The 25,439-nt window shown below is 56.9% G+C and overlaps 2 protein-coding genes across 2 annotated transcripts; both read right to left on the bottom strand.

The window, feature by feature from the left end:
• Nucleotides 1-8,181: 8,181 nt before the first annotated feature.
• Nucleotides 8,182-14,856, bottom strand: CDK5RAP1 (CDK5RAP1 mitochondrial tRNA methylthiotransferase). The gene is made up of 13 exons (XM_080558657.1): nucleotides 14,607-14,856; nucleotides 13,818-13,921; nucleotides 13,323-13,357; nucleotides 12,485-12,585; nucleotides 12,088-12,298; nucleotides 11,133-11,253; nucleotides 10,599-10,829; nucleotides 10,247-10,344; nucleotides 10,078-10,133; nucleotides 9,831-9,961; nucleotides 9,569-9,718; nucleotides 9,011-9,151; nucleotides 8,182-8,863 (listed from the first exon to the last, which is right to left on the bottom strand). Exons 1-13 carry the CDS (start codon nucleotides 14,839-14,841, stop codon nucleotides 8,789-8,791), a joined length of 1,689 nt encoding a protein of 562 aa, XP_080414783.1. The 5' UTR covers nucleotides 14,842-14,856; the 3' UTR covers nucleotides 8,182-8,788.
• Nucleotides 14,857-15,229: 373 nt separating this feature from the next.
• Nucleotides 15,230-25,439, bottom strand: LOC308179064 (bactericidal permeability-increasing protein-like). The gene is made up of 15 exons (XM_080558659.1): nucleotides 24,888-25,439; nucleotides 23,835-23,949; nucleotides 23,151-23,279; nucleotides 21,694-21,849; nucleotides 21,286-21,349; nucleotides 19,566-19,629; nucleotides 19,006-19,097; nucleotides 18,682-18,858; nucleotides 18,415-18,474; nucleotides 18,024-18,191; nucleotides 17,605-17,672; nucleotides 17,421-17,469; nucleotides 17,002-17,065; nucleotides 16,385-16,461; nucleotides 15,230-15,848 (listed from the first exon to the last, which is right to left on the bottom strand). Exons 1-15 carry the CDS (start codon nucleotides 25,000-25,002, stop codon nucleotides 15,795-15,797), a joined length of 1,452 nt encoding a protein of 483 aa, XP_080414785.1. The 5' UTR covers nucleotides 25,003-25,439; the 3' UTR covers nucleotides 15,230-15,794.

The raw sequence follows: 25,439 nt of genomic DNA, 5'->3' as shown, positions 1-25,439 counted from the left end.
TTTAATAGGCAAGTCTGCTGGAAAGGCGGGGAGCCACGACGAGCTGCAGCCCCAGAGCTGGGCCTAACCCCTGCCCAGCGCTGCAGGTCATGCCTCCCTCGCAATTTAAAGTAGCTGCAGAAATGTGGTCAATGAGAGGAATAAATATTCCCCTCATTTGTATTTATGCAGATTTATTCTGCCCTTGTCCCTGAGCTGCTGGTTCTTTTATTCCCTTTTCCTGCTCCCCGCTTGTTCCCAGCGATCCGGCGGCTGTTTTGACACGAACAAACGCGTTCCTCGCTCGCTGACAGGGTCGGGGCTGGGACCCCCGGGACCCCCCAGGCGTGTGGCCGCAGAGTGCGGGGGCTCGGGAGGGGCTCCCTGTGGCCGAGGCGGTTTCCTGGATGCTCGCTGTGCCAAAAGGCTTCGTGGGGCTGCTGCACCGCCAGCGGGCCCCTGCCCCGATGCGCCTGGTGCCAGAGGATGTCACCAGCTTCTCTCCTGGCAGTTGCGTTCGGCCTTTCATCGGCCAGCGTGCCTGCTGCTAGCAGCGTTCTGCAGCTCCGGGCATCGGCACTGTCCCAGGGTGCTGGCGGGACGCATCCTGCACCCAGCGAGCACAGAGGCGCTGGTACGGATGCATGACGAGCAGGTGTCCTTCCCCTGAGAGGGCCTGCCGCAGTAAATGCTGACGTGCTGGGGGCTTGCACTTCGTGCCAGTGATGTGTGCGTCCAGCAGAAGGATGAGCCCGTGCGGCTGGCTGCCCCTTGACAGCCCCGTGAGGAGGCTGCAGAGCTCGGTGGTGCAAGGGAGAGACAGATCTCACTGCCAAATTACCCAATACGCAATGCCTCGCCAGGTACATTTGGCTTCCAGTCCTAAGGAAACAGGAGGAACAGGATGAAAGAAACTGCCAGTTCTCAATTCAAGCTCACCGCCTGTGAATAATTTCAAAGGCAGGTGTAAAGATCTCCTCCATAATCCTAGAAAGAAAATGCCAAAAAGCAAATCCGTCCAGGTGGCCTGGCACAGCCCAGGCTGCTGCTCTCCCTGCTGCTGCAGGGGCAGGGTGAGGGCTGCGGGGGCCCTGCGAGCTGCACGGGGCCGGGGCTGGGGCCGGGGCTGGGCGGGCACCTGGAGCTGCAGCTGCAACCCCGCTGCAGGGGCAGGAGGGTGGCTTTGTGTGGAACTGCCCTGCCGGCCCCGAGCAGCGGCGATGGAGGGACGGGGAGGCTTCATCTCACCACCACAGCTGGTCCGTGCCACAGATGACATGCTGCAGATGATACGCTGCAGGTAACACGCTGCAGATGACACTGCCATTTGCAGCTGCTGCTGGAGCAGTGCTGCTGCCACGTCCCTGCCACTGGCCGGTGCATCCAGAGTCCTCGGGGCTGGCCGTGTCTGGCCGGAGCTCGGCTCAGACCATGCCAGCTCTTCTTGTCCAGCAGCACCTCGGATGTGTGTCTGCGTTTGCAGGCTTTGCTTTGACAGCGTGCCACCCAGCCTCCCTCCGGCTCCTGTTGACACAGCAGAGAGACACGAGGTCTGGGGCTATGGGTGAAGGTTCACTTTGGCGCACAGACCTGCAGAGCCAAAACACTGAAGGCAAACGGTGGCCTCAGCTTCTATTGTGTCTCCGCTTTCCTGGTTCGCAGGCTGGTGTCGTTGCACAAGAGCACCCAGTCCCACCGCAGCCAGCCAGGTCTGGGTGCCGGGGGGGCTCTCCCACCGAGCAAGGCGAGGGGAGGGCCGTGGCAGGGAGACAGGCAAAGCCCTCGCCCACAGCCAGGGCAGAGCAGGGGGCTCCAAAGAGAGGAGCTGGCGTGGGGAGGGGAGCCTGCAGGCCCCCACTGTGTGCACCCAGAGACTGAAAAGGCTCAGGGTGCGGGGGCGCTGGGGGCACCCCAGGTGGCGAGTAACTTGGATCTCATGTTCGGGGACACCAAGCTGTACTCGTTCCATTCAGTGGGTGCCACCTCCATGACTGAGCCCCCCCCGTCCCTCCTGAGGTGCCACCAGCTCCGGGAGCTTCCTGCGTTGTCCAAGCCCTGGACACCCCCCTGCTTCCGTGGGCAGTGCTGTGCCGAGCTGTGCCGTGCTTCCTTCCGAGCTCCGCACGGGGACAGTTTTCCCACAATCGGTACAAGGGCTTTTCAAATGGAGCTCTGATCAAATAGTCATGGGAAAGTGTTTTTAATAATGTCAGAAAAATTCCCTTTTTTAAAAGAGAAACTGTTTCTGGAAATGCCTAATGTTTTGTTCTGGTAGCTTCAAAGAAAATCTTTTGCTATTCTTTTTTAAACATCCTGAAATTAAATAACGGAAGGAAAGAAAAAGAAAGAAAGAAACAGGTTAAAAGATGAGGCTAAATAACCTGAAGAGAATGGAATGCTTTGTTGTAGCCCAAAAAAACCTGCATCAGCTTGACCGAAAGTGAATCTTGTTTTTGTTTCCTTGCTTCAGCCATTACCCTTGGCATCTTCATGGATGCAGAAAGGGGAGGAGGACAATTCTGTCTGGCTTTTCATTTTCACAGCAGTGCGCTGAATATTAATCAGCCTAAAAACAGTGCTGTAGGCGCTGCTGCAAATTACAGATTCTGCACTTGGTACTAGTTTGCTGTGTAATTTTTACATGCAAGTCAACAGCAGGGGTTGGGCAAGCTAATTCTCCTTTGTGACCTGACTTTGCAGATAGCAGACATAACACCGAACTTGAGTGTCCCTGAAGCACCCTGATATCTTTATTAGAAATGCCACTGTGCATCAGTTTGTTTTCATGCCAGGGGTTCCTGTCAAGGAACCAGGCACCCTTCTCCTCCTCATTAACGTGAGGACTGCAAGCAGGGAAGCAGGGCTTTCCCTGCGGCGCCTGGCCCAGCCTGGTGTCCTGCCCCGACCTGCCTTGCACCTTGCCCGTGGGACCTGGGAATGAAACCCAGGTATGGATGTTGCTGTTCTTAAGGAGGCTACAGACCAGGCGCTGTGGTCTGTGGGCTTCGGCAGGTGAGGGGATGCTCAGGGAAAGCTCAGCCGTCGCTTACAGCAATCTAGGCAGACAACAGTAACTTTTCTGTTTCAATTTCCATCAAACTTTAATCAGGCGAAAGGAGGAGAAAAGTCCTTGCAGGTGTCCAGCTGCCTGATGTAAGTACAAAGTTGTCATTAATTCAGGTGCTCGTTAGTGCCACTCTCAGGGCTGGTAGCAGCCACGCATGCAGGCAGCCCCTGCCGTGACCTACACGGATACAGCCTGGGTATGAAAGCTGTGAACGGTCGCCTGGATGCACCAGCAAGCACGAAGGAGATGCTTTCTGACACCCCCAGGGCACTGTGTGCTGTGGCCTCTGTGCAGTGTGTCGGTGCGGGGCTGAGCAGAGACATGCCCCCTCCCCAGCTCTGCTGGGAGCCGCTGTCCAAGGCTGCCCCAACTTCCTTTCCTCTGCGCTCTTTTGGAAACACAAAATCCTCTTGGAACTGCCTTGGCAAAGCACCCACCTGGCTACACACTCCGGGTGCAGCAGCCGCTTTGGCCGAGCCCCATGGGGACAGGGCGGCTGCTGACGGGGCAGCACAAGCGGCTGCAGCGGCCGCGGAGCAGCGCAGCGGGGCAGAGCCGTGCCGGACACAAGCGCCTGTCCCGGAGCTGTGCACTCCAGCAGACGGTGCTCCAGAGTGCCGCAGCTGCTTCATGGGTGTGCTCCCATGTCCTCACACAAGGACAGGATTTATCTTTGGCTCCACCGAAGGCACAATGAGAGCATCCCAGTAGGCCAAGGCGCTGGAAGATGTTGCAGCCCTGGGCAGTCTCTGCAGGAGCAGCTCCTGCCAGCCTGGCTGCAGTGAGGTGGTTTGGGTCCCTGCTCACACACGGCCTTGGAATAATGTGAAAGAATTCCCCTTCACTTCCAGTTTTCCAGAGGAAGTCTTGCTAGCAGGGAAGGGAACCTGTCAGGCACACCGCAGAGCCTCCCTGCAGCCGGCACATAGCTGTAATACAGCACCACGTGCAGTCATTCTTTGCACAGTTCTCAGACCAAGAGCGGCTGCTGCCAGAGGAAGATGGCAATAGCTTTGGCCGTGCTGTGATTTCCCCTCTGCAGGCAAGCAGCTGACCTTGTTTCAGTTAAACGATCATCTGCAATGTTGTACTTTCACTGCACTTTTTTCTTTTCCCCAGTGCAAAGAAGTTCCTAGATTTCCCCATTTCCCAGTGACGTTTGCACTGTGGAGAAGAAGCTGCAGTGTCTCCAGCACAGGAAATGTTTGTCAATGCTCTTTGTGTTTCAAAACGCCCCACTGCTGTGTTGACATTTTAGGCAAAATGCTGTGTTGAATCCCACTTAATTGTTTGCTCTCGCAAGTTTTCCAGGTAAAACATCAAATTGCTGTTAGTCCCTGTGCTGGAATCAAGGGGCACGAGGCAGTATTTTTCCCTCCAGCAGCTACGCGGCTCAGTCTGTGCTCCTGCACTTAGCGGCTGCTCCAGCTTTCCCCAGACCCCCGAGCTGTGAGTCCACGCTCCAGGTCCTGACCCCTCAGCTGCAAAACAAGACCTCAAATCACACATGCACACAACACTTCCTTTCCAAACCAGCTTTCCAAAAGCTTGTGAGTGTTCCAGACCTGCTTGACACAGCCCATGCCAGCAGCGTGTTTACTGCAGGGGAGCCTGGTACTTCTGCAGCCCCATCTGTGAGAGCCGCTGGGCATCTCCCTGGCTCCATGCAGGGCTTGGTTGCAGGGACCAAAGGGGGTAGAGAGAGTCCAATACGGTTGTCCAAATGAATTGCACCATCAGGCCTCACAGGAGGCATTTTAATTACCCTATTGATCGACGTTCTTGAGAGCAACCACCATGGCACAGCTCAGCCCGGGATCAAAGGGATGCAGCGAGAGCAAGAGCGAGGGAGCCCGTGGCCATCCCGCTTCACCTCCAGCCCTCCCCTCCGCACACATCGGGCTGGCGGGCATGGGGCTGCTCCACGCACATCTCTTAGCCATGCCTGACGGCTAAATAATGCAGTGAGTGAAGGAAAAACATCTGAAAATGTATGTGGAAGATACTGAGCCATTAATGAAAAACATCAGAAAACAGATATCAAGTAATGACACCATGGCAAGAGCTTATTAATAGGAAAGTCTAAAGATAAAACTAATTTAAACCTGATGAGACAGGACACCTCATCTTCACGAGAATGAGAAGTCAATAGTGAGCTGTCAGTAAAGGAAATAAATTGCTCACAAGGGAGGAGGAGAAGCCACAGGATGCCCAGGCCCCGGAGGATAGCAGGTACTCTGACAGGCCTGTGAGATACGCCGAATCCACAGACCCCTGAAAAATCAGATATGCCACTCAGCAGCAGCCCCTCCGTCATTGAAATGCGGCCCACAGCTCCAGGAGCGCCAGGAAGGCACCTGCAGCGGGGAGGGACCGGCAGCGGGCAGAAAGCAGGCGGGGGGCTCCCGGTGCGGGTGGGCTGAGCAGCCGGAGGGGCGGACGGACTGACAGCAGCGCTGCGACGCCAGGGACAGACGGCGCTGGGAGGTCCCGGAGCAGCCATCTGTCCCCTGCGCTCGGGACCACACGGGACTCCTGCTGCTGGCACCCATGGCAGGCAGTTTAAGAAACAAGCGAACTACGTTTACAGCCGATTTTAGAGATGGAAGACACTTCAGAAGTATTGTTGGTGTTGCGCTAAATCCCTAGGGTCTACCCAAAAAGCAGGCTCCAGAGGCGGTGATGAAAAGCCAGCAAAGGCAGGCCCACGGGGCCTCCAGCCCCCAGCAGCAGCCCAGTGGAGGAGCAGGTCCAGGGACACGGCTCGGCAGAGCTGCCACGAGGCCATCGCTCGCGCAGCCAGCAGAGGTGGGAGACCCCCGAGAAGGGAAGGAAAAGCCTCACCCTCAGCACGGCCCGGCAGGCTGCTTGGATTGTCACCGGGAGGCAATGCCTCTCGTCACCTGCCACTCTTTTAGCTGCATGGACGCTTCAGCTAGCCTAAAGCAAACTGCCTACAAGCTGCCGCTGGGGAAAGCATCGATTTTTCCCTTCAGCTTCATCGTTATCCAGAGTGAGAGCAGATTGCGGCCTGCCGGCATCCCGGGGCAAGATGCGGCACCACAGACAGCTCTGGCAGTGGGAGAAACCCAAAACCCCATCTTACTTGGCTGAAACCTGAAAGCAAACATCATCCCAGCACTTCAGGTTTGTGCTTGAAAAACTCATCTGCCAAATGCTTCGTGAGGTGTTTGCCAGCTGATGACTGCAGGGCCTCATCAGAACCAAAGAAAGAACTGCAGCTGTACCTGGGGCACAACCGGCCCCTCAGAAGCACAGAAAGGTCCAGAGGGACCCTGGGACAATTGCTGAGGACCCGCGAAAGGATGAGCTGTTGGAAACCCCGACAGGGCAGGCCACTGTTTTGGTTTGGAACTACAGTCGTGTGATCCCAGCAAATCAAATCTTTTTGATCACTGAGATACACTGAAATACCAAAACACTTCCAATTCGAGAAGGCACAAGTCTAAATCAGCATGGGTGACTTAAATTCCTGTGGAGTTCAGGACTCTTGACCCTGTTCAGGCTGGGAAAAGAAACGTACAACAATGAGCATGAGGCAGAATGACATGAGACAGAAGTTCAGCTTTCCCAACAGCCAAACGCAAGGACATCTTCTGACATGCAATACAGAAACTGCATAACACCTCTAGTCCCTGAGAGGAAAACAAAAACAAAAGTCCTGCTTTCAGGCAGTGTCAAATGACTAACAGCCTCCAAGGTCATTGTAAGCGCTTCCTAATGGATGCTTTGGTGCCTTAAAGCCTCAGCCTTCATTCCTGAGGCCTATAAAAACTAAGGAGGCAAGGTAAATGGTAAGCACTATGGCTCCTTGGGGAGTCTGTGCAGTGAGCATTATCACCTTCTCATCAAAATGTAAAACCCAGCTTTCCTCCTCGTTAGTCTCTCACTCTTAAAATAATGATTGTAAAAAGACCACAGCTGGCTTCAAAGCTGGATGGAGTGGGGAGGGCACACTGAGGTCTGCATTTCTCACTAGGCAATAGGTGCTTGTGGGGAACAGCTCAAAACAAGCAGGGAAAGGCACTTGTCAGCCCTTTTCACGGGGTCCTGGCTTGGGCCACGGTTTCAAGACGCACCAGAAAGTGTGAGCTGAAGGAGATGCTACAGGGCTGTTAAAACTGGGCCACTTAGTGAAACAAACACAGGTTGGCTTCGGTACCCGTCACTGCTGAGGGATGATGTTTATACATCCTGCCCCTTCCTTTGGTATTTGGAACCCAATAGCTTCTTGCTGCCTCTTCCTTAAGAGCCTGCTGGTCAAAGGCTTACACTCACCGCACAGCAGAGGTCTAAGACTTGATTTGTGAATTTGGGCCTAAGACACTTTCCCATGTGGAGGCAGGATAGCACAATGACACATTTGTCACCACCTCAAAACCCACACTGACCAGTGCTGACCATGCAGATTCACTTCCATGAGAATCAACTCTGAGATAATCAGCAAAACATTTTGTTTCTTAAACTAAGGTCTAATGAACATTCAGTGAACCATGCTGGTTTCAAAGAGATTATATCCCAGACAGAGCTGAACAGGAGAGAAGACTATCTAGCAAAATGCCTACGTGCTTATTTAAAAATTCTGCAAATTCATGCAGTGACTGCTCTACTGAGTTGATCAGCTGCTCCTTCAAAATCTCTCTGGACACTCTTTTACAATAATTTCTTTTAGTTGCATGATAATCAATATTAAAAGTTGTGATTCTGTCTCACGTCTCAGAAGAGAGTTTGCTTACAAGTGTAGGTTGCACACACTTGCTTTAATTTAGCAGTCCAAGCTGGAATACGACACAATGCAGCCACAGTTAACTGCAGGCTCTGATAAACATAAGGACCTGTAAGATGCACTTATGAAGTTATTGGCCTTTTAAATTGGCACAACAATTTCTTCCTTCTCGTGAACCAAAAGGGAAGGACATACCACAGGACAGGAGCACAATGATGTAGCTAAAGATTTCAAAGGCTAGAGAGATAATGCTAATGTGGAAGCTATGTCCTTCCAGTGCATTCCCTTAGACCTGGAGGCAGGGAAAACCTAGAATCAAATAACACCAGAGCAAGGGCAAGGCTGCATTCCTTCAGCCTCAGATAAAACAGATTAACCACCACTCATGCTCATTAAACAACATTTTATATTCCACAGTTTGGTGTTACATTCCATCACAAAGGCACAGTGCAAGTTCTTACTTCCCCCTTCCAAACATTTTGCAGTTGAGGAATTTATTATTTGGAAAGAATTCATCACAATCTTCTCAACAATCTTGTTCTTCAAGTTGTTCATCCCTTTGGCAGTTCTCCTGCGATTCTCCAGCAGTTACTAGAGTTGTGTTTTCTAGGTTCTCCCAGTTTTTGCAGCTCCTAAATTCAGCGGAGCTATGAGGAATGATCTGCCCTGCAGACATAAATTTCTCAGGCTGGGCTGCGTTAGAGGACAGGCCTGCAGCACTCCAAGGGTGGGCCAAGCCTGACAGCAGGTGAAAACACTAGATCACGCAGCACTTGGGTTTGGCGCATCCATGCACAGCTTCCATCCCTTTTGTCTACAAACTTGCACAGATCTATAGGGGGCAGGTTGTACCCAAAATGTAGATATGCCTAATATGTATAGATAAAATACAACACATCGCTCTTTCTGCCCCATCTCCACCTGTCCAAACTTTGTTGTTTCTTCCTGGGGAAAACGTGCTACTTTTGAGTTATCCCTGCTGCCACTGGACAGTGTCACGCTGTAGAGCAGGCAAGGGTGGTACGACAAAGCGGAACTCCCTTCAAGGTCTGAGAACTGGCAGAGGTCACCTGAAAGAAACAGCACAACATTCCTCAGGAACAAATAGGCCGAGGAGGATCCATTCTAATTTTAGGCTCTCTGGGCAGCAGCTCTTGTAGGAAACAGCACTGCGCAGAAAAAAGAGCCTAAGGAAACAAGAATTACAGGCAGGTCACCTTCACCAAAACATAGTCCCCTGGCTGGGCTCTGACCAGAGCCTTGCAGCCTGCGGCATCCTTTATCTCGGCATCAGGGAAGATCACTTTGATGTTGCCATCGTTCCTCCCACACAGCTCCGAGGCAGAGCGCTTGCTGGGCTGGAGGGAAGACAGGGAACATTACCTGCATGGCAATAGCTCTGATTCACTGCTGGGTTTCATTGTATCAGAAATTAATTGAGCACTATTGTCAGTATTAAAGTCCACGTTCCACACTTAAGCAGGACATGTAACAAAGTGCTATGGCAGTCCGATGCCTGCCTTTGTATTTGGACCAAGGATTTTAGAAGCAAAGTGGCTAAAGCCCTAAACCAAAGGGATTACGAATTTACTTGGCACCACTTTTTGCTCAGCTCAGTGCTCTGGAAAACCAGGCTGACCACTTAAGTGTGTGCACGTGGTCTTGGAGTCTCCGGATTGTGTGGGGAAAGATCAGAAGTGATGACTGTGGTCTATAGCCTAAGAGTCTCTTGTACCACAAGACGGGAGAACGACAACTGTTTCAGGCATGCTCACCCCTTCCACCAGCACCAGCTGAGACTGGCCCACCATCGCCTCATTCGCTCTTGCAGCCTCCTCTCGAAAGGCAGCAATGAGCTCCTCCAGACGCCTCTGCTTTACATCTGCAGGCACATCGTCCTGCAGCCGGTGATAGGCCCGGGTTTTCTGTAAACAGACAAAGCAAGTGCGGCTTTTCAACAACCAGACAATCTGAGACCAGAGCCAGGTCTAACCAGCAGATGTACAAAGACTCTTCTTCGTCAGGTCTTGCACTCACCTGTCTCATGCTGTAAGCGAACAGGAAGCCGACGTTGTAGCGGACTTCCCGCAGCAAGGACACGGTCTGCTGGTGATCTTCTTCTGTCTCCCCACAGAAACCCGCAATGAAATCACTGCTTAAACTCACTCCTGTCACAGAGACACAGACCTACAACTCACTCGAGGAAGAGAGGAACATTTCACTCAAGAAAGGACAGTAAGATACAGCCGTGCTGAGCTCAGATCAGCCCAAAGGGAGTCCCTACCTGGAATGGAGTCACGCACGTGATGTACCAGCTCTAAATATGCTTCCCTTGTGTATCTACAATGAACAACACGTGGATTTGCTGATCAGAAAACCCAGATGTTGGTGAGGAGAAACCAGCACTCTAACTCAGGGATCAGCTCATCGGGCTCCCCGTGGCCATCACTCACCCTCGTCGCATGGCCTCCAGGACTCGTGTGCTTCCACTCTGGGCTGGGAGATGAAGCTGTTTGCAGACGTTGTGTCGCTCCTGGATAAGCTGCAGGACCTGTGATGGGCATTCGGGAGACAACGTCATGGACAGCTCAACTCTACCAGAATGCCAAAGCGAAGAGTCTCCCCCAGGTAAAATTCAGCAAGTTGAAAACCTGCCAGCTTTAGCACACACATCCCCCTTCCCAGGAGCTGCCGTTCCCATTCTGTGACTCTCTGGTTCCCTTTGGGAAGGGAGCACAGCCCGCATCTAGCAGATCACAGATGCCTGCCTGCAAGCAGAGGTCCAGGTATTTATTTCACACTTGCCTCATCAGGAAAATCCTTGGGGTGTGGAGAAGTGAAACGGATCCTCATTTCTGGATCAATTCTGGAAACCTGGTCTAGGAGATGCGCAAAACGCAATCCTCCTGGCTTAGCTTTGTAGACGGTGCTAAAGCCACGACTGAGGACAGGGGCAGCAGCTGTCTGAAACTGCACCTCAGACATATCTCGAAAGCTGTTGACATTCTGACCCAAAAGAGTCACTTCTTTCACCCCCTACAAAGAGAAACAGAGAGGAAAAAACATAACCATACAGGACTGCACTGTTTGTCCATACAGGAGCTGCGCTGGCAGCCATGGTTCTGCTTTTACTTGAGGAAGAGTCCCCAGGGGGAACCCTCCCCTGCCCTGTCTGTCTCAGAGCACTGCAATGGAAATCAAACAGCAACTGGAGGAGCCCTACTGCAACGTTGTCTCCAGAGGCGGAGGCTGTGTCATCAGTCAGAGGTGTCACTGAAAATACGGTCACTGAGAACCGGCACATGATTTGGGACAGGTGGGAAGCGAGCTCTGCCTCACCTGATCTGAGAGCATCTTCACTTCCTGCAGAATGGAAGCGATGGGGCGGCTCCTTTCGCGGCCACGGGTGAAGGGCACAATGCAATAGCTACACATGTTGTCACAGCCCCGCATGATAGATCTGCCGGGAGGTGAAGCACAGGTCACAATACGATCTCGCCGGAAGAGTCATCCACGTGGCATCCTGCCCTGCTTTGGCCTGGCCCAGCACTGCTGCCTTCAGCCAACTTGTCTGCAGCACGCACAGCACCAACTCTGAATGCAGCTTTGCAGCTTTCCCTTACGCACCATTCCCATCAGAGCTGGCTTCTACTTGCCCCCTACCTGACACCTCCTGATTTTCCACGCACATTTCCAAGAAACTCGGAAAGCAACTTATGGGATGCAGACTTGCACTGCAATGTGGCAGTGATGACAGATCCTTCCGCACTCTGCTCCTCCAGAGGGTGACAACTGTCCCTCTGTACGCTATGGCCACACTGAGCAGAATCTGACTTCATTGGTTGGGAATCTGATTATCAAATCCAGACAAATGGAAATAAACCCCACAAAAACTACAACGCACGGAGCATTAGAAGAGTTATATGTAACCTGGGACAGCACATAGCAGAAGGCAGGGGATGAGAGAGGCACAAACTCAGAAAGGCACAAACGTCAGTGGGACAGGAATCACTCGATGCAGCAACAGGCTTAGACAGCCAACAACCAACATCCTCAAAGGCCAGTAAGAGGAGCCTGCAGCCAGCCAGAGCACAGGGCAGTCTCTCCAGGGCCCAGTCGCACAGCAAAGAGACAGCAAACAGAGTCCAGTAAACTGGTGCCTCTGGGCTGCCGGGAGTGAGTGCGGCCAGGCACTGCCTGTTTCGGGTAGCTGCTGTCACTGGCACGTCTGTTCTGGACAGCAGTATTTCCAAACAAAACCCACAGAAACGTGCACAGGAAGTAAGGTACTTACACAAATGCTGTCGTGCCACCTGCGCTAGTCTGGACAGGCAGAATATCTGCGTAAGTCTCATCCAGCGACAGCAGGACGTTAGCAGCTTGCTGCCCAGACTCAGCCACGGCCAGCAGCCGAGGAAGGTCACGATACGCGTCGGGGCCCGCCACGATATCGACTAGCTTCTCCCTGTGCAGAATCTCCTCCTTAAGCCTCTCAGCCATGCATCCTGCCACCAAAGGAGAAGGGTCCTTGTGAGGACGTGCCCACCCTCGGTCAGCCTGCCGCACCCCTTCGCTACCTGCTTTCACCCCGCGGAAAAGGCCTGATGCCACCAGAGGGGAGAGGAAACGCAGCGTGATGGGATATGGCACAACAGCGCGTGCTCCCCACCGCCGCACAGCCCAGCAGGTACCTAGAATCCCGATGCGGAGAGGCGGCCGATCCTGGTGCCGCCGGGCTTTCAGTGCCTTGAGGTGCCGCAGGCGATTCCAGATAGCCTGCTCAGCCTTCTCCCTGGGAAGCAGGAAAGCAGGGGTTAGTCCCATTGCTGCACTTCGACAGTCCTCCAGCTCAAAGCAGCTCAAAGCAGCTCAAGTGCTTTCAGGGGAGAATTGAACTGAAGACAGGGAACCAAGAATCATCCTCCTGATGGTACGTGGAAGCGCCTTCTGTGCTGTGTAGATTATGTCTTGACTTATCTGCTGCCATTTTGCTTGCTTAGGAACCTCAACACTTCAGAAACAACTCCCACACTAAGCTCTTGCAGAGAAAAAGTCTGCCTTAGCCAGCAAATATCAGCTACCTTGCGAGGGACAGTGCACGTTCAACATCTGCATGCAGGAAAAAAACAAGCAAAGTTCCCTATACATTTTATCCCAAATATACCCTAAATCGGTTTCCCAATTTTTTGCAGTACAGGCCTTGTACTAAAGAGAAAGGCACTTCAACCGAACACAAGAGTCAAAAAGTAAAAAAACAAAAATCATCCAAGCACAAACATGTGTGAGTCTCTCACTGCCCATGAGATATAGACACAGCGCACACTACCAAGGAGCTTTTTCTCACTCCACAGTAATTAATTGCACAATTAGCGTTATGTATCATAACATCAACTAGCTCTGGCCTAAGCTAAATGGGCAGTTTCACATCTGCCTGCTGTTTTCATTACACAATGTATTTATCTCCTCAGTTTTCAAATTGCAATTCCTTTAAAACCATCCAAAAAACAGCAGTGACAAAAGTTTCCTTACCTCACAGAACAGGTAACAAGCAGAATCACATCTGCCTAGATTGAGGATGACAGAGAAGGAAGGAGAAATTGTAAAAACCGCACACACAACCTGAACAAGTAGACTATAAAACTCACTTCACTTAGCAAAAAGGATCTGTCTAAAAACACTCTGCGTTTCAACGACCAAAGTTGCAAGAAAACTTAGCAGAAAACAAGCAGAGCCTTCCACAAAACAGCACAAGTAAACTCAGGTGAGGATAAGTCAGGAGCATCCCACTGCGTCCAGTCCCCCCCCAGCTGAGAGGGAACCCAGCAGTTTAAAGGAAAACAGAACAAAACAAACACCCTGCAGCTTTCTAGCAGGCTTGTTCAGTAGTTTCCTTCACCGCACACAACTCATACTGCACAAATCCCACCAGCCTGTGGGACGGCACTCAAGATAAAACCTGGGACTCGGTGGCGGTGTGAAGCTCTCCCAGGCCTGCTTTACAGAAGAGCTGCCGAGGCACCTCACCTCATCCACGTCCTTTGTCCTCGTGTAGCCGTTCTTTTGCAGGATAGCCCAAGCGATCTCTGTGTCGTTGACGTTCATCTGGCAGCCATAGGTCTCCAGGTACACTGCAACAAAGACAGAGATGGGGGTGACGCAGATGTCTGCCCTGAACCAATCTCCCATTTACAAGCTCCTTCTGTGATCTCCTCCACGGGAAGGAAGCTGCAGTCCCGCAACAGGCGAGCCGCAGAAAAGGCGCTTTCCCTTCCAGGCTATACAGAAAAGGCGCTTTCCCTTCCAGCCTATACAGAAAAGGCAAGCCAAAATTAAAGCAGGCTCTGCTAGCGGCACTGGGAAACCCGAGTGCCTCCGAGCACGTCGTTCCAGCACCAGAGGCCTGGACGGTGGCTTGCGGAGAGGCCGAAGCTACTGCGCTGCTCAGCCCCAGCACTGGGCGCAACGAACGCCCCTCTCCTCCGGGCACTGCGGCCTGGGAGCTCTGCCCCAGCTGCTGCTGGCACCCGCGGCGTCCCGGGAGGCACGGCGCAGGCCGCTGCCCTGCGCATCTCCGTGGAGCGGGGACGCAGCAGCGAGCGTGCGGCCGCCGAGCTGGCCTCCTCCTCGCGCCGGGGCCGCTCTCAGGGCCCGCAGCCCCGCAGCTCTTCCGCCGAGAGCCCCACCGGAGCTTCGGGCTGGCCTCGGCCTGGCTGCCAGGGCCGCAAGGGCCCGGGGCCGGCGGTGCTGGCAGGGCAGGGCCGGGCCGGGCAGGGCAGGGCAGGGCAGGGCCGGGCAGGGCCCGGCGGCACCGACCTGTGCCGGGCCCGGCGGCAGCGCCCCGCTCCGGCTCGGGCCGCGGCTCCCCGGCGGGCGGCGGCACGGCGGCGGCTCTCAGGAAGTGCCGCAGGTCCGGCCCCGCGGGCAGCGCGGCCCCGCGCCCCCCCGGCCGCTCGCCGGGCCCGCGGCTCGCTCCGCGGGCGGCCCCGGGGCTGGCGGCGACCGAGCGGAGGCGCCCGGCCGCCCGCAGCACGCGGCCCCAGCCCGGCATGGCCGAGCCCGGCGGGGAGCCGGGGCCGGATCGGGGACCGGGGCCGGGACCGGGACCGGGGACCGGGGACGGGGACGGGAGCGGGACGGGGCGGAGGCGGCGGGGGCCGGGCCGGGCCGAGCCGAGCGGCCCCGGTGCGCGCCGCCAGCAGCGGCCCCGCCGCGTCCCCGCCCCGCGGCCCCGCGTTCCGCGCCGGCACCGTTCCGGCGGGGCTGGCCCGGCCCCTGCGGTTCCCCCCCGGGACAGGAGCGATGAAGGGAGGAGCGGGCTTGTCCGCGCTGTGCTGTCAGGCGAGGGGCACGAGGGTGTCCTGAAAGGCCCTCCCGGCCACCTCTCCGCCCCGCTGGAAGGTGCGCGAAGGGGGCTATAACAACGCGGTGACACGAGGGATTTCCATGTGGTATTTTATAGAAAGGCTCAGAGCGGGGCGCAGCCTCCGCGAGGGCGCTGGAAGCCCCCCGGCTGAGCAAGGCTTTGTACAGCACCGCGGGGAAGCGCTCGGTGAAGGTGAAGCACGTGCAGGAGGGGGAGCCGCCGCCGCCAGGCCTCGGCCCGAGCCTCGGCTCTGTCGGCCCCAGCAGCTGGTGGTCGGTGGCTCCTCGGGGCCGGGGCAGGAGAGGGCCCAGGACCCGCAGCAGCGGCGATCTGGGGTGGGCGGGGACCCCCGCAGCCCGTGGCCCCCTCAGCCCAGCCCGGGCCGCGGGGCTCGGCCCCTCGGGCGCTTCTGGCCCTCGCCTGCGCGTCTGCGGTTTGTCCTCTGGCTGCTCGGGCTGGGGCGGCCGATGAGTCACGTCCTGGCAGAACCGTTCGTTCGCTGTCTCGGCGGCGGGGACGGCGGGGGGGAGCCGGGGTTGGGAGCCAGGGGCGCGGGATGGGAAGCGGGTCCCCTCGGAGGGGCGGCACGGGGCGGGCGAGAGGGGGGCGTTGTCGGTGCTGAAGGTCGCCTTGGTCATCTATCTGCCTTGCCTGGGCTGGTAGTGAACGTTTGCTCCAAACAGCAGGAAATTCTAGGAGAAGGAGAGAGGAAGTCTGCGATGCGTCCTTGCAGCTGCTTTGCTGCTGGAGCCGGCCCTGCTCATCACCCGCCCGCTTTGGGGAGGGAGCGTGGGCATTGTGCTTCTGCCATCCTTGCTGGCTAATTTTAGCTCCGGAGGGGCTCCGAAGACGTTTCACAGCCACACCCCGCCATAAACATCCAGCATCCAGTCAGTGGCACTCCTCCGGGGCCTCCCCAGGCCTCCCAACGCGCAGGATTCCTCCCTCCTGCCTGGGTCCCACGGCACGCAGCCGCGTCCTGGGCTGCAGCTACTCAGCCGCCACACGCAGAGCCCCGTCAGGCTCGCGGCTGAGCTGCCCCGGAGCTCTGCTGACTATAAAAAGCGTCGTGGGAAAGTCAGGCCCCGGTCTTAAAATCTGCAGAACGCAGCCCTGCCTGAGCCACCGCTGTGCATGAAATTTGCTTCATCCCCCTTCTCGGGGCACCTCGCCTGACCCCCGCCTCTCGGGGGCGAGTGGCAGGACAGGCTCCGGACCCTCCACTCACCTCATGAAACTGCACGAGGAGGTCGGAGAGCTGTACTTGGGCTGGCAGTGGCAGAGGGAAGCCCTTACCTAACCTCTCTGGAAAAGAAAACACACACGGCTGTGTTGGAACGAGAAGCAAGAGGGAGCAAGGGGCTGTGCAAAGCTGAGGCCACTTCCTACCCCCGGCCCTTCCTTTGCCCCCCCAGGCCCTGGGAAGGCAGAGGGAGCTCCTCCAGGCTACACTAAGGTCTGGGGGCTTCACGTTGTGCTTTGCCCCTGGGGCCCCTGGCAGCCTCCGGCCCCGCTCTGGGCTGATTTGTTCAGCTGTAATGAGAAGCAGCGGGCGGGGGAGAGGGTCTGGAACGCATTAGGATGTGTGTCAGGCTCATTTTTTCCATTGCGTTCACTTCTGGATGCGTGTCACAGTGCGGAGAGGCTCCCGCACTCGGTTACCCGCAGCCCTCCTCTGCCAACCCCAGACACGCCAGGCGCTGCTGCTGCTGCCTCCTCTCTGCAGGTGTTACCTTCTGAGCAGGCCTGGCAGCAGGGGCTCAGTTAACAAACTGGGCCTGCCCTGACAGAGTGACCTGACTGGTGTCTGTTCTGGCAGCCCCATTCCCCTCAGCAGGTTATTACCATTAAGACGTGGGAGCAGGACACTGGAGGCAACTATGTTCATTATTGACTGCATCATTTTCACCTGGAGATGCAGAGAGAGGGAGAAGGAAAAGAGCTTAGTCTGTGGGAGAGCAGGTGACCAGATCCCAGAGGATAATTAGGAAGAGTAAAATAAAGGAGAAGCTGGGATGGGTGCGCACATCACCAGAGACCTGCGGTTTTGTCTGTGCCATGCTGGTGGAGTAGGAAGCACAGGGGTGAAAAAGGGGATAGTGGCCGGCTCTGCTCCCTCGCCCAGTCTCACAGGCTGGTACGGGAGGTGCCCGTGGGGTCAGCATCCCTTGGTGGTGCGTGCGAGGGGGTGAGTCCCTTCCTCAGCACCTGGCAGGCTCCCACCTCCATGCTGGGGTCTCTGGTCATGGTCAGGGACAGCTTACCTTGAAAGTGCCAGTGCCGACATCTGAATGCTTCAGCGTGAGCTTCATCCTGTGCGGAGAGAAGCGGTGCTTTGCAGTGCCCGTGCCTGTCCCGCTCCCTCCAGCCGCAGCTCATCCCCTCTGCCCCAGGTCCCCATCCCCGGCACCCCCCTCAGCAGCAGCTTCACCGGGACCTGCAGCTCACCTGCCCAGGGCCAGGCTCCCAACCATGCGGCCGGACCTCACGTCGGCGGTGGCAGACACGTTGCCTGTCTGGGGAAAGAGGCAGAGCTCTGGCAGTGCCCACCCAGCTCGCCCCGAAACGGGCGCAGGGGGAACGGCTCAGAGCAGCCCAAAGGCAGCCAGACCGCCCTGCAGTCAGGGCCCCAATCGCACCCAGCATGAAAACCGGCGTTTGTGAGCTCGGGTATTTGTGCTGGGGTGCTCCATGTACCCGACTGGGCTGCTTTCAGGAGGCACCTCTCAGCAGGAGCACGGCACGGATGGCCCAGGATCGCCAAACACGACGGGAGGGTGCTGCACAGTTCGGGAGCTCCCACCTTTGCTCACTGAGGTGCAGGCAGCGCTCACGGGGCACCACGGCAGCCCTGGACCCCAACTCACCAAGCTGACGAGGAAGAGGGGGGCCAGGCTGCCGTTGGGATAGATGGCGTAAGCCTGGATGTCCACAACAGGCTGGAGCGAGACCCCGTCTGGTCCGATGCTCAGGAACGGGGCGGAGGGAGCGGACAGCCTCAGCTTCATCGGCATGTTGGGGTACATCTCGTCCAGCTGCAAAGGAGCAGGGAGAGGGGAGGAACCGCAGCACAAAACCTCCCGTGGCTCTGCAGCCTGCTGCTGCCGGGCTCCTTCCCATGCCAGCAGCCCACGGGGTGCAGGGATGCAGCACCCAGAGCACGGCCCCGCTGCGGCTCCCCCTCGCTGGGAACGTGGGGCTGGGCTCTCTGGGGGGCCGCCTCGCACAGAGCCTGTGCCGGGCAGGGCTGGGACTCACCTGGGGAAGGAAGGCCGCGAAGGTGGAGGTGTTCAAACGGAATTCGATGTCCTTCGGGATCTGCGGGAGGAGGACGATTACTGCCCGGCAACGCAGCGCGGCGCTGGGGCAGGATCAGCCCCTCGTGCACCTCGTGCGTGCAGCAAGGACATCTCAGCCCCTGCTCTGCGCCCAGCGCAGCTCCATGGGGAAGTGTGGAGGAGAACACGGCGCAGAGGAGCCCTGCGAGTCTGCCAGCCGCTGACCCATCCCACCTCGCCTCCTTACCATGGAGTCTGTGATTTCAAAGACCAGTGCCCCAGCCGTGTGGTAGGCGAAGCTGGCAGTGTTGAAGAAGTAGCTGGAGACCCCGAAGTAAACCATGCGGCTGTGATCGGGAGGAAAGGCCAGCGCTGGCGGCGTGAAGGGGATGGCGGTGTGCTGTGCCAGGGAGAAGCATTCGCCCTGGAAGGACGGGAGTGGGTGAAGCAGGGCTGGTGGGGCTCAGCCACGCTGGGGAACGGCATTTGCAGGCGGTGACTGACCCCCGCCTCCCTCCTGCGCCCTGCAATGGCATCAGCCACACCGAGCTCCCCGCGGGCAGCCTCTCACCTTCAGGTCCGCATTGAGGAACTGGGCAGTGGCAACCGGGGGTGCTGTCAAGGAGTAATCGATCCCGACCGTGGTATCTATCTTGGCTGTGACTGCAAGACACGGGGCAGAGGGTGAGCGAGAGCCAGGAGCAGCTTGCCTCCGCTGATGCCTGGGCAGAGCCTTGCCCCGGCTTCCTGGTACAACAGCACAATAGCAGTTTCACATGCGTCTGCTTCTGTTTAGAAATAAAAGTTGCATTTTCCTCTTCACTCTGTTTCTCAGCCATGCAAACTAATTCCTGGACGCCATCCGGGTCCCCTTGCCGAGGCAGCCCGCGCTCCACCAGCCCTGGGGCACGGCTCAGGGAGGCTGCGTGCGGGTGCCCCATCTCGGCACCGTCTCTCCCTGTGGGAGGACTGAGTGCATGGTGACAACTCTGCTGTGTGGTGCTCCCCAGCTCCCGGCACGTGTGCGGAAATACAAAGAAATGGAGTGGGCACAAGGTAAAACACCATCCCCGTGGCCAGGAAACGCTAGGAAGAAATCTCCCCAAGCCCCGTGCAGTGCTCGCGCGGTACCTGGTACGGTCTGGAGGTAAGGCTGTAGGTATCTTCTGACAGAGCTACTCAGGCTTTCGCAGACCTGGGGAAACAAAGGCAAGGGAGCTCAGCAGCCTGGCTCTGCTGGGGCACACAGCCCCGGGTGGAAGCCTCGGGCACGTGCTCTGCTGCCCAGTGCTGTTTGTATTCTTTGCAAAAGCCTGCTTAAATAAAAGAGCACACAGTGACGTTCTTCTCTATTCATCAGGCAGTACTTAATTAAGTATCTGAGATACAGGCAGGGTTTATACCTGCAAACATCTGCTTACAGCAGGTTCCCCACACATTTTAGCTGCATTGAGGCCCTTTGAAGGATTATCAGCTGTGCCCTCAGACTTCCTACAGTCTCCGCTGGAATGCTTTGAGCTGAGCAGCCAAGACTTAGCAGAAGCAGAGCAACTGAAAGAGTTAATCTGCCCCTGAAGGGGCAGGAGCACTCCTACCTGTGCACCCACAAAGCACAGCTGTGGAGTTGGGGCAGCGTTGTGCTGCCAGGGGAGGAAGAGGAGGGACGGAGCCTTGGGCATGACTTTACCAGCAGAGGCCTGCTGGTAAGCTGCTTGTCCCCCTGCCTAGTAGAACAGAATCGTAGAAGCATAGAATAGAGCAGGACGGAACAGTTCACTTGGAAGGGACCTACAGAGATCATCAAGTCCGTATTTGTCTGCGGGTGCTGGACCCCCAGGTCCCTCCTGGCCCCTGGGGCAGGGCGCTGCCCAGCCCCGCAGCAAGAGCTGCAGGTGCCCACAGGTGGCTGGAGCAAGATCGGGGCAGGGACAGGGCTGAGCAGGGTCCTGCAGCACTCCCAGCCCTGGCCTCTCCTCTGCTCCATCTCGAGCAGGGAGAAAGCCCCTGGAGAAACGCGTGTCTGGCGAAGGGGCTCGGCCGGGCTGCCGGGGCAGATTCCCCAGCTGCCTCCTTCCAGGAGATACCGCAGCATGAAAGCCTTTCTGCCCGGCCCCAGCCTCGCTCCTGCTGCCAGCCCATCTGCTGCCAGGGCTCCAGGTGGCCCCAGGCAGCACGAGATGGCGTCGGCCAGAGCCAAATGCGCCGCGGCCAGGACCCGACCTGCGGCAGGGTGGGATTTGCCTGCTCTCCAACTGCCTCCTTCCCGAGCAAGGTTCACGGCCGGGGAGGTTGCAGCTCATGCCAGCGAGCCTTGTAGTAATTATTGCTAACAGCTTGTTTCCATGTCTTGACGCGAGTCTCCCGCACGTAGGCTTTTGTACAGGGCTGAAGGTACCAGGGCTTCCCTGGTGCACCCCATTACAACAAGACGGCAAGCAGCTGAAATCCAGAGAAGAGGATTTCTAACCTATTGCTCCCAAAAGCACGGATGAGTGCAGGCCATTTAAAGGGCGGCTCTGAGCAGGTTTCCTCTGCTACAATGAGTTTGGCCGAGGCATAAGATCTAATTAACTGACCACATGGAAAGAGAAGTATTTGTTAATTGGGAACCAATTATACTGGGCTTTGGCAAACGCTGCAGGTTTAGAATCCAGCCCGAGCCACATGCTGCTATGGGGCTGCACTTAGCATGTGCCCATTCCTCACAGCTTCCACCAAATCAGCAATGTGCCCGCACGCTCTGGCCCTGCTTAAATCCGTCGGTGTGACCTGAGCCCTGGAAACGGCTGCTACAAGTGAGGGCTACAGATCACCAGAAAGCCTGGAGCTCTACCGAGCTTCTTTCACGTACCTTGTCCTCCAAGTTTTTCTTCAGTTTGGACTCAATGGTTTTATGGAAGAGGTTGTAAAGCCAACTGCAGAGAAAAACAGAGAGGGAGTCAATTTTGCTCTATCTCAGAGGATGCTGCAGAAGTATTTGTGCAGGGAAGGGAGACGCCGGAGCTGTGGGACACTGGGGAATGCCATTCCCATGCCAGCCTGGAGTCAAGCTTTGACTCAGGGTTTACATTTGCAAACAAACCTGCTCGTAAACAACATGCATACAAGTCTCGTGACTGCCCCAGAACTTCTCCCTTAAATGTGCAACCACAGCAGGACAAACTCAGAGCAGATTCAAGCACCTACTGTGCCTGGCAGCCACCTTCCCATCTCAGCTGGGCTAACACACAGGATTTCTAGGCCTTCACGGTGATGTTACCTCAATTTGCCTGAAAAGCGTACGCGGACATTGGAGATACTGGTGCTGCAGGCAGAGACATCAATCGTTGGCTTCCCAGAGGCATCTCTGCCCAGCTTCAGGGTGGTCTTGATGTATATGTGCTCCACGTTCAGGTTGAATGACCCATGGTGCCGGCTGCAGGGAGAGGGAGGACAAGAAAGGGGACAGTTGTCACCGGTGGGTCCTGGTGCAGGGACCCAGAGCTTGCAGAGGGGTCTGTCTGCCTCAGGCTCTGCTTGCAGTGAGCATCCGGAGGAGACCGAGAAGGCCTTTAAACTCAAGGAGACTGAATTTCATTGGAATATAAACTAGGCAAGTGTCCTGGTTTCAGTTAGGACAGAGTTAATTTTTCCTCATAGTAGCTGGTAGGGTGCTCTGTTTTGGATTAGGATGAGAAGAGCGCTGATAACATGCTGATGTTTTAATTGTTGCAGAGCAGTGTTTACACCAGGCCAAGGACTTTTCGGCTTCTCGCTCTGTCCTGCCAGCGAGCAGGCTGGGGGTGCAGCAGGAGCTGGGAGGGGACAGACCCAGGACAGCTGACCCAAACTGGCCAAAGGGGTATTCCATACCATCTGGCGTCATGCTAAACAATATATAGGGGTGGCTGGCCGGGGTGGGGGGGCCGGCTGCTCGGGGATAGGCTGGGCATCGGTCAGCGGGTGGTGAGCAATTGCATTGTGCATCACTTGTTTCGTACACATTATTATTAGTAATACTATTATCATTATTGTATTTATTTTTTTCCTGTCTTAATAAACTGTCTTTATCTCAACTCACAGGCTTCACTTTCCCGTTTCTCTCCCCCATCCCAGAGAGGGAGGGGGGAGGGCGAGCGAACGGCTGTGTGGTGTTTAGCTGCCGGCCGGGTTAAACCACAACAGCAAGGTAGCCTTTAAACAGAAAGATCTGAAAGTAAGCAGGGGAGATGGCAGAGAGCGGGAGAGTTCACACACAGCTCTCAGCATCCGCCTAGCTCTTCCTTCCCAGCCCGTTTCACCCATTTCCGCAGCTTTCTGCGCAGCAGCACCCTCTGCACAGGCTGTTCCCGTGGGTGCTCAGGGGGCTGCTTCCCAGCCCCAGCCCAGCTCAAACAAGCAGGAGGGACCAACCCCATGTGCCCAGGTGCCACGAGAGGGGAGATGGCGCTCACGTTATCTCCCCAACCATTTGCAAGAGGCATGACCGCTGCCTGGCCAGCTGCGGGTGCCCTGGCATGGGGAGAGGGACCTTGCGGTGCTCCCCCGGGGTGGGACTAAAGCAGCTGCAGCCCAGCTGGGGGGGTCAGGACATCTGCAGGTAACAAAGCAAGAGCTGCCCAAACCACGAGGGAGGCAGAGGAGGGAAAAAAGCCTGCCCAGATCCGGGGAGGGAAATGCAGAGTGAGGGGCCTGAGCCAGGGAAGGGGCTGTGCGCAGGGACAGCCGAGTACCCACAGGAAGCGCAGCTTCACACGCCAGTTCCCGTCCAGCTCAGCAAAGGCGTTGGAGATGGAGACTTGCAGGCCCTCGTTGGGGACCAGGGAAATCTGCGAGTGCGGCAACTGGAAATTGCGAAGGTTCAACCTAACATATAAAAAATAAAATAAAATAAAATAAAATAAAATAAAATACAATACAATAAAATACAATAAAATACAATAAAATACAATAAAATACAATACAATACAATAAAATAAAATAAAGCATGTGAGAGGGGGTGCCTCACACTGGGTGCCCAGCTGGGGAGGGCAGGAGTGAAGGCACCGTGCCGGCAGCATCCCCAGCTCCCATCCTGCCAAGGAACAGCACTGCGTGGGCAGAGCGGTGCCTTTGGGAGCACGGTCCCTGTGGCACCGTGAGAGCAGCTCCTCAGTGCTGGAAACCCAGGGCAGCAGCGGGAGGAGAGCTGCAAGGGGGTGGCAAGGAGCTGGGACCCCGGGACCCCGCAGCCTGGGCTCATGCTAGGTGGGTTCCTGAGGTGAGGCATCCCTTCACCGAGGACAGGGCCAACATTTTGGGAGCTGCAGGGCAGAGGACAGCCCTCACTGCTCCGGGGCCCCCTGCTCCCCCGAGGCCCTCCAGGCTCCCCGCAGGGGCCGGGAGGGCAGCAAGTCGCGCCAAGCCACTGGCAGAGCTCACCTGGAGATCTCGTAGCGCACCTTCCCCAAGACCGGGATTCGGGAATCACCTGAGATGTCTTGCAGCTTCAGCTGGGCCAGCTCCTTCTCCAACACAGCAACCCCGTGCTGCTTGGCTGCGGGGGCAAAGGGACAGCATCATGGTCACGGGCCTCCCAAGGGAGCCAGGAGCGTGCAACAGGCGCATGGCAAAAGGGTTAAAGGAAACACCGGTGGCCTGGCTGCTCTCCACTGTGCAAGCTGTTGCTGAAGCTAATCTTGGTGCAGCACAAAGCCCTGCAAGTGTGCGGGCATTGTCTGGTGTCTGCTCGCTTGCAAGCCCTGGGGAAGGTGGCAGCCAGGCAGCGCGGTGTGGCCAGGCAGCAGGAGAAAGGAGGAGCTGGTGCCGGCTCTCCCTGCCCGCCAGGCTGGCTCCGTGCAGGAGGTGCCCAGGCTCTGTGCTGCTCCGTGCCCGGTGCCAGCGGGCAAAGCCAGGTGGGGCCCCCGTCCTGGGGCGTGGGCGAGTGCTGCAGCCCTGCATCCATCTGGGAAGGGGAGTCACGTCCTCCTCTCCCGACAGCTAGCAAAGCCGCTGGGTAAATGAGCTGTTTCTCACACAGTGTATTTCAATCCATAACAGCGCTCCGCTGGAGCCGGGGCCCTGCCTGCCTCAATAAACCCAACACAGAGCCCATCCATCTCCGTCACCTCCCTCCTGGCACCTCCCCACCGCCTCCCTCCACCGCAGCTCGCTCCCCCGGGGCTCAGGCTCGGCTGCCTGGATGCGTGCCATGAGCACGGGACCGTCCTGCCCCACCAGCCCTGTGCCTCCTCGAGCCGGGGTCTCCCCCATCGGCACCTGAGCGCAGCCCCCAGCCCCCCGCAGGGTCTGGCTGCTCTGCACGGACTCGATGGAGACAGCGGCAGGGGCAGATGGGGACATCAGGCCGATGCTGCCTTTGGCACGCATGGCCGAGGCTGTCCCTGTCCTGCCCTGGAACTGCACGAGCACCCGGCTCTGCACCTCCACCGCCAGCACCTGCAAGAGAAGAGGGAGATCAGGAGCCGAACCCACCGTAGTCCAAGCCTGCCTGGGTGATCCTGACCACAAAGCCAGGGTTGGTGGCCCCAGTGAGCGCCAGGCCCAAAGCCAGCACCGTGCTGGCCACCAAAAGGCTCCGCATTCCCATCCTGGCTGCCCGACGCTGCCGTGCTGCTGCCTGGCTCTCTCTGCCCACACCGCCTTTATATCCACACCAAAAGGGGAACTGCGGACGAAGCAGGATGCAGATCTGCTTTTGCAGCCCACACGGGGCATCCCCTCAGCCTGGTGCTTCCTGCTTGGCCGCTGCCCCGCTCCCAAAGCAGCAGGGAAGGCCAGCAAGGACCAGGAGGTAACGGCCCCAGCCCCGTGCCAGGGGCACGCAGCCCCTCCCCACAGCAGCAGCCACCCGGGGCACAGACGAGCCGCTGGCTTTGGCTCCCTGCTGCTGGCCTCAGCTCCCTGCTGCTGGCTGAGTTTATGGGGCAGTTGTTTGCTTTTTGCCCTGCCCGGTTGCTTTGCCCTCTACCCAGCAAAGGCTGCCCCTGTCCTGCCCCGCGGGGCCCCTACTCTGCCCCAATAACT

The sequence above is a fragment of the Anser brachyrhynchus genome (assembly GCF_964034855.1).
Source record: "Anser brachyrhynchus genome assembly, chromosome: 16".
NCBI lineage: Eukaryota > Metazoa > Chordata > Aves > Anseriformes > Anatidae > Anser > Anser brachyrhynchus.
This window is presented reverse-complemented; position numbering and strand designations above follow the sequence as displayed.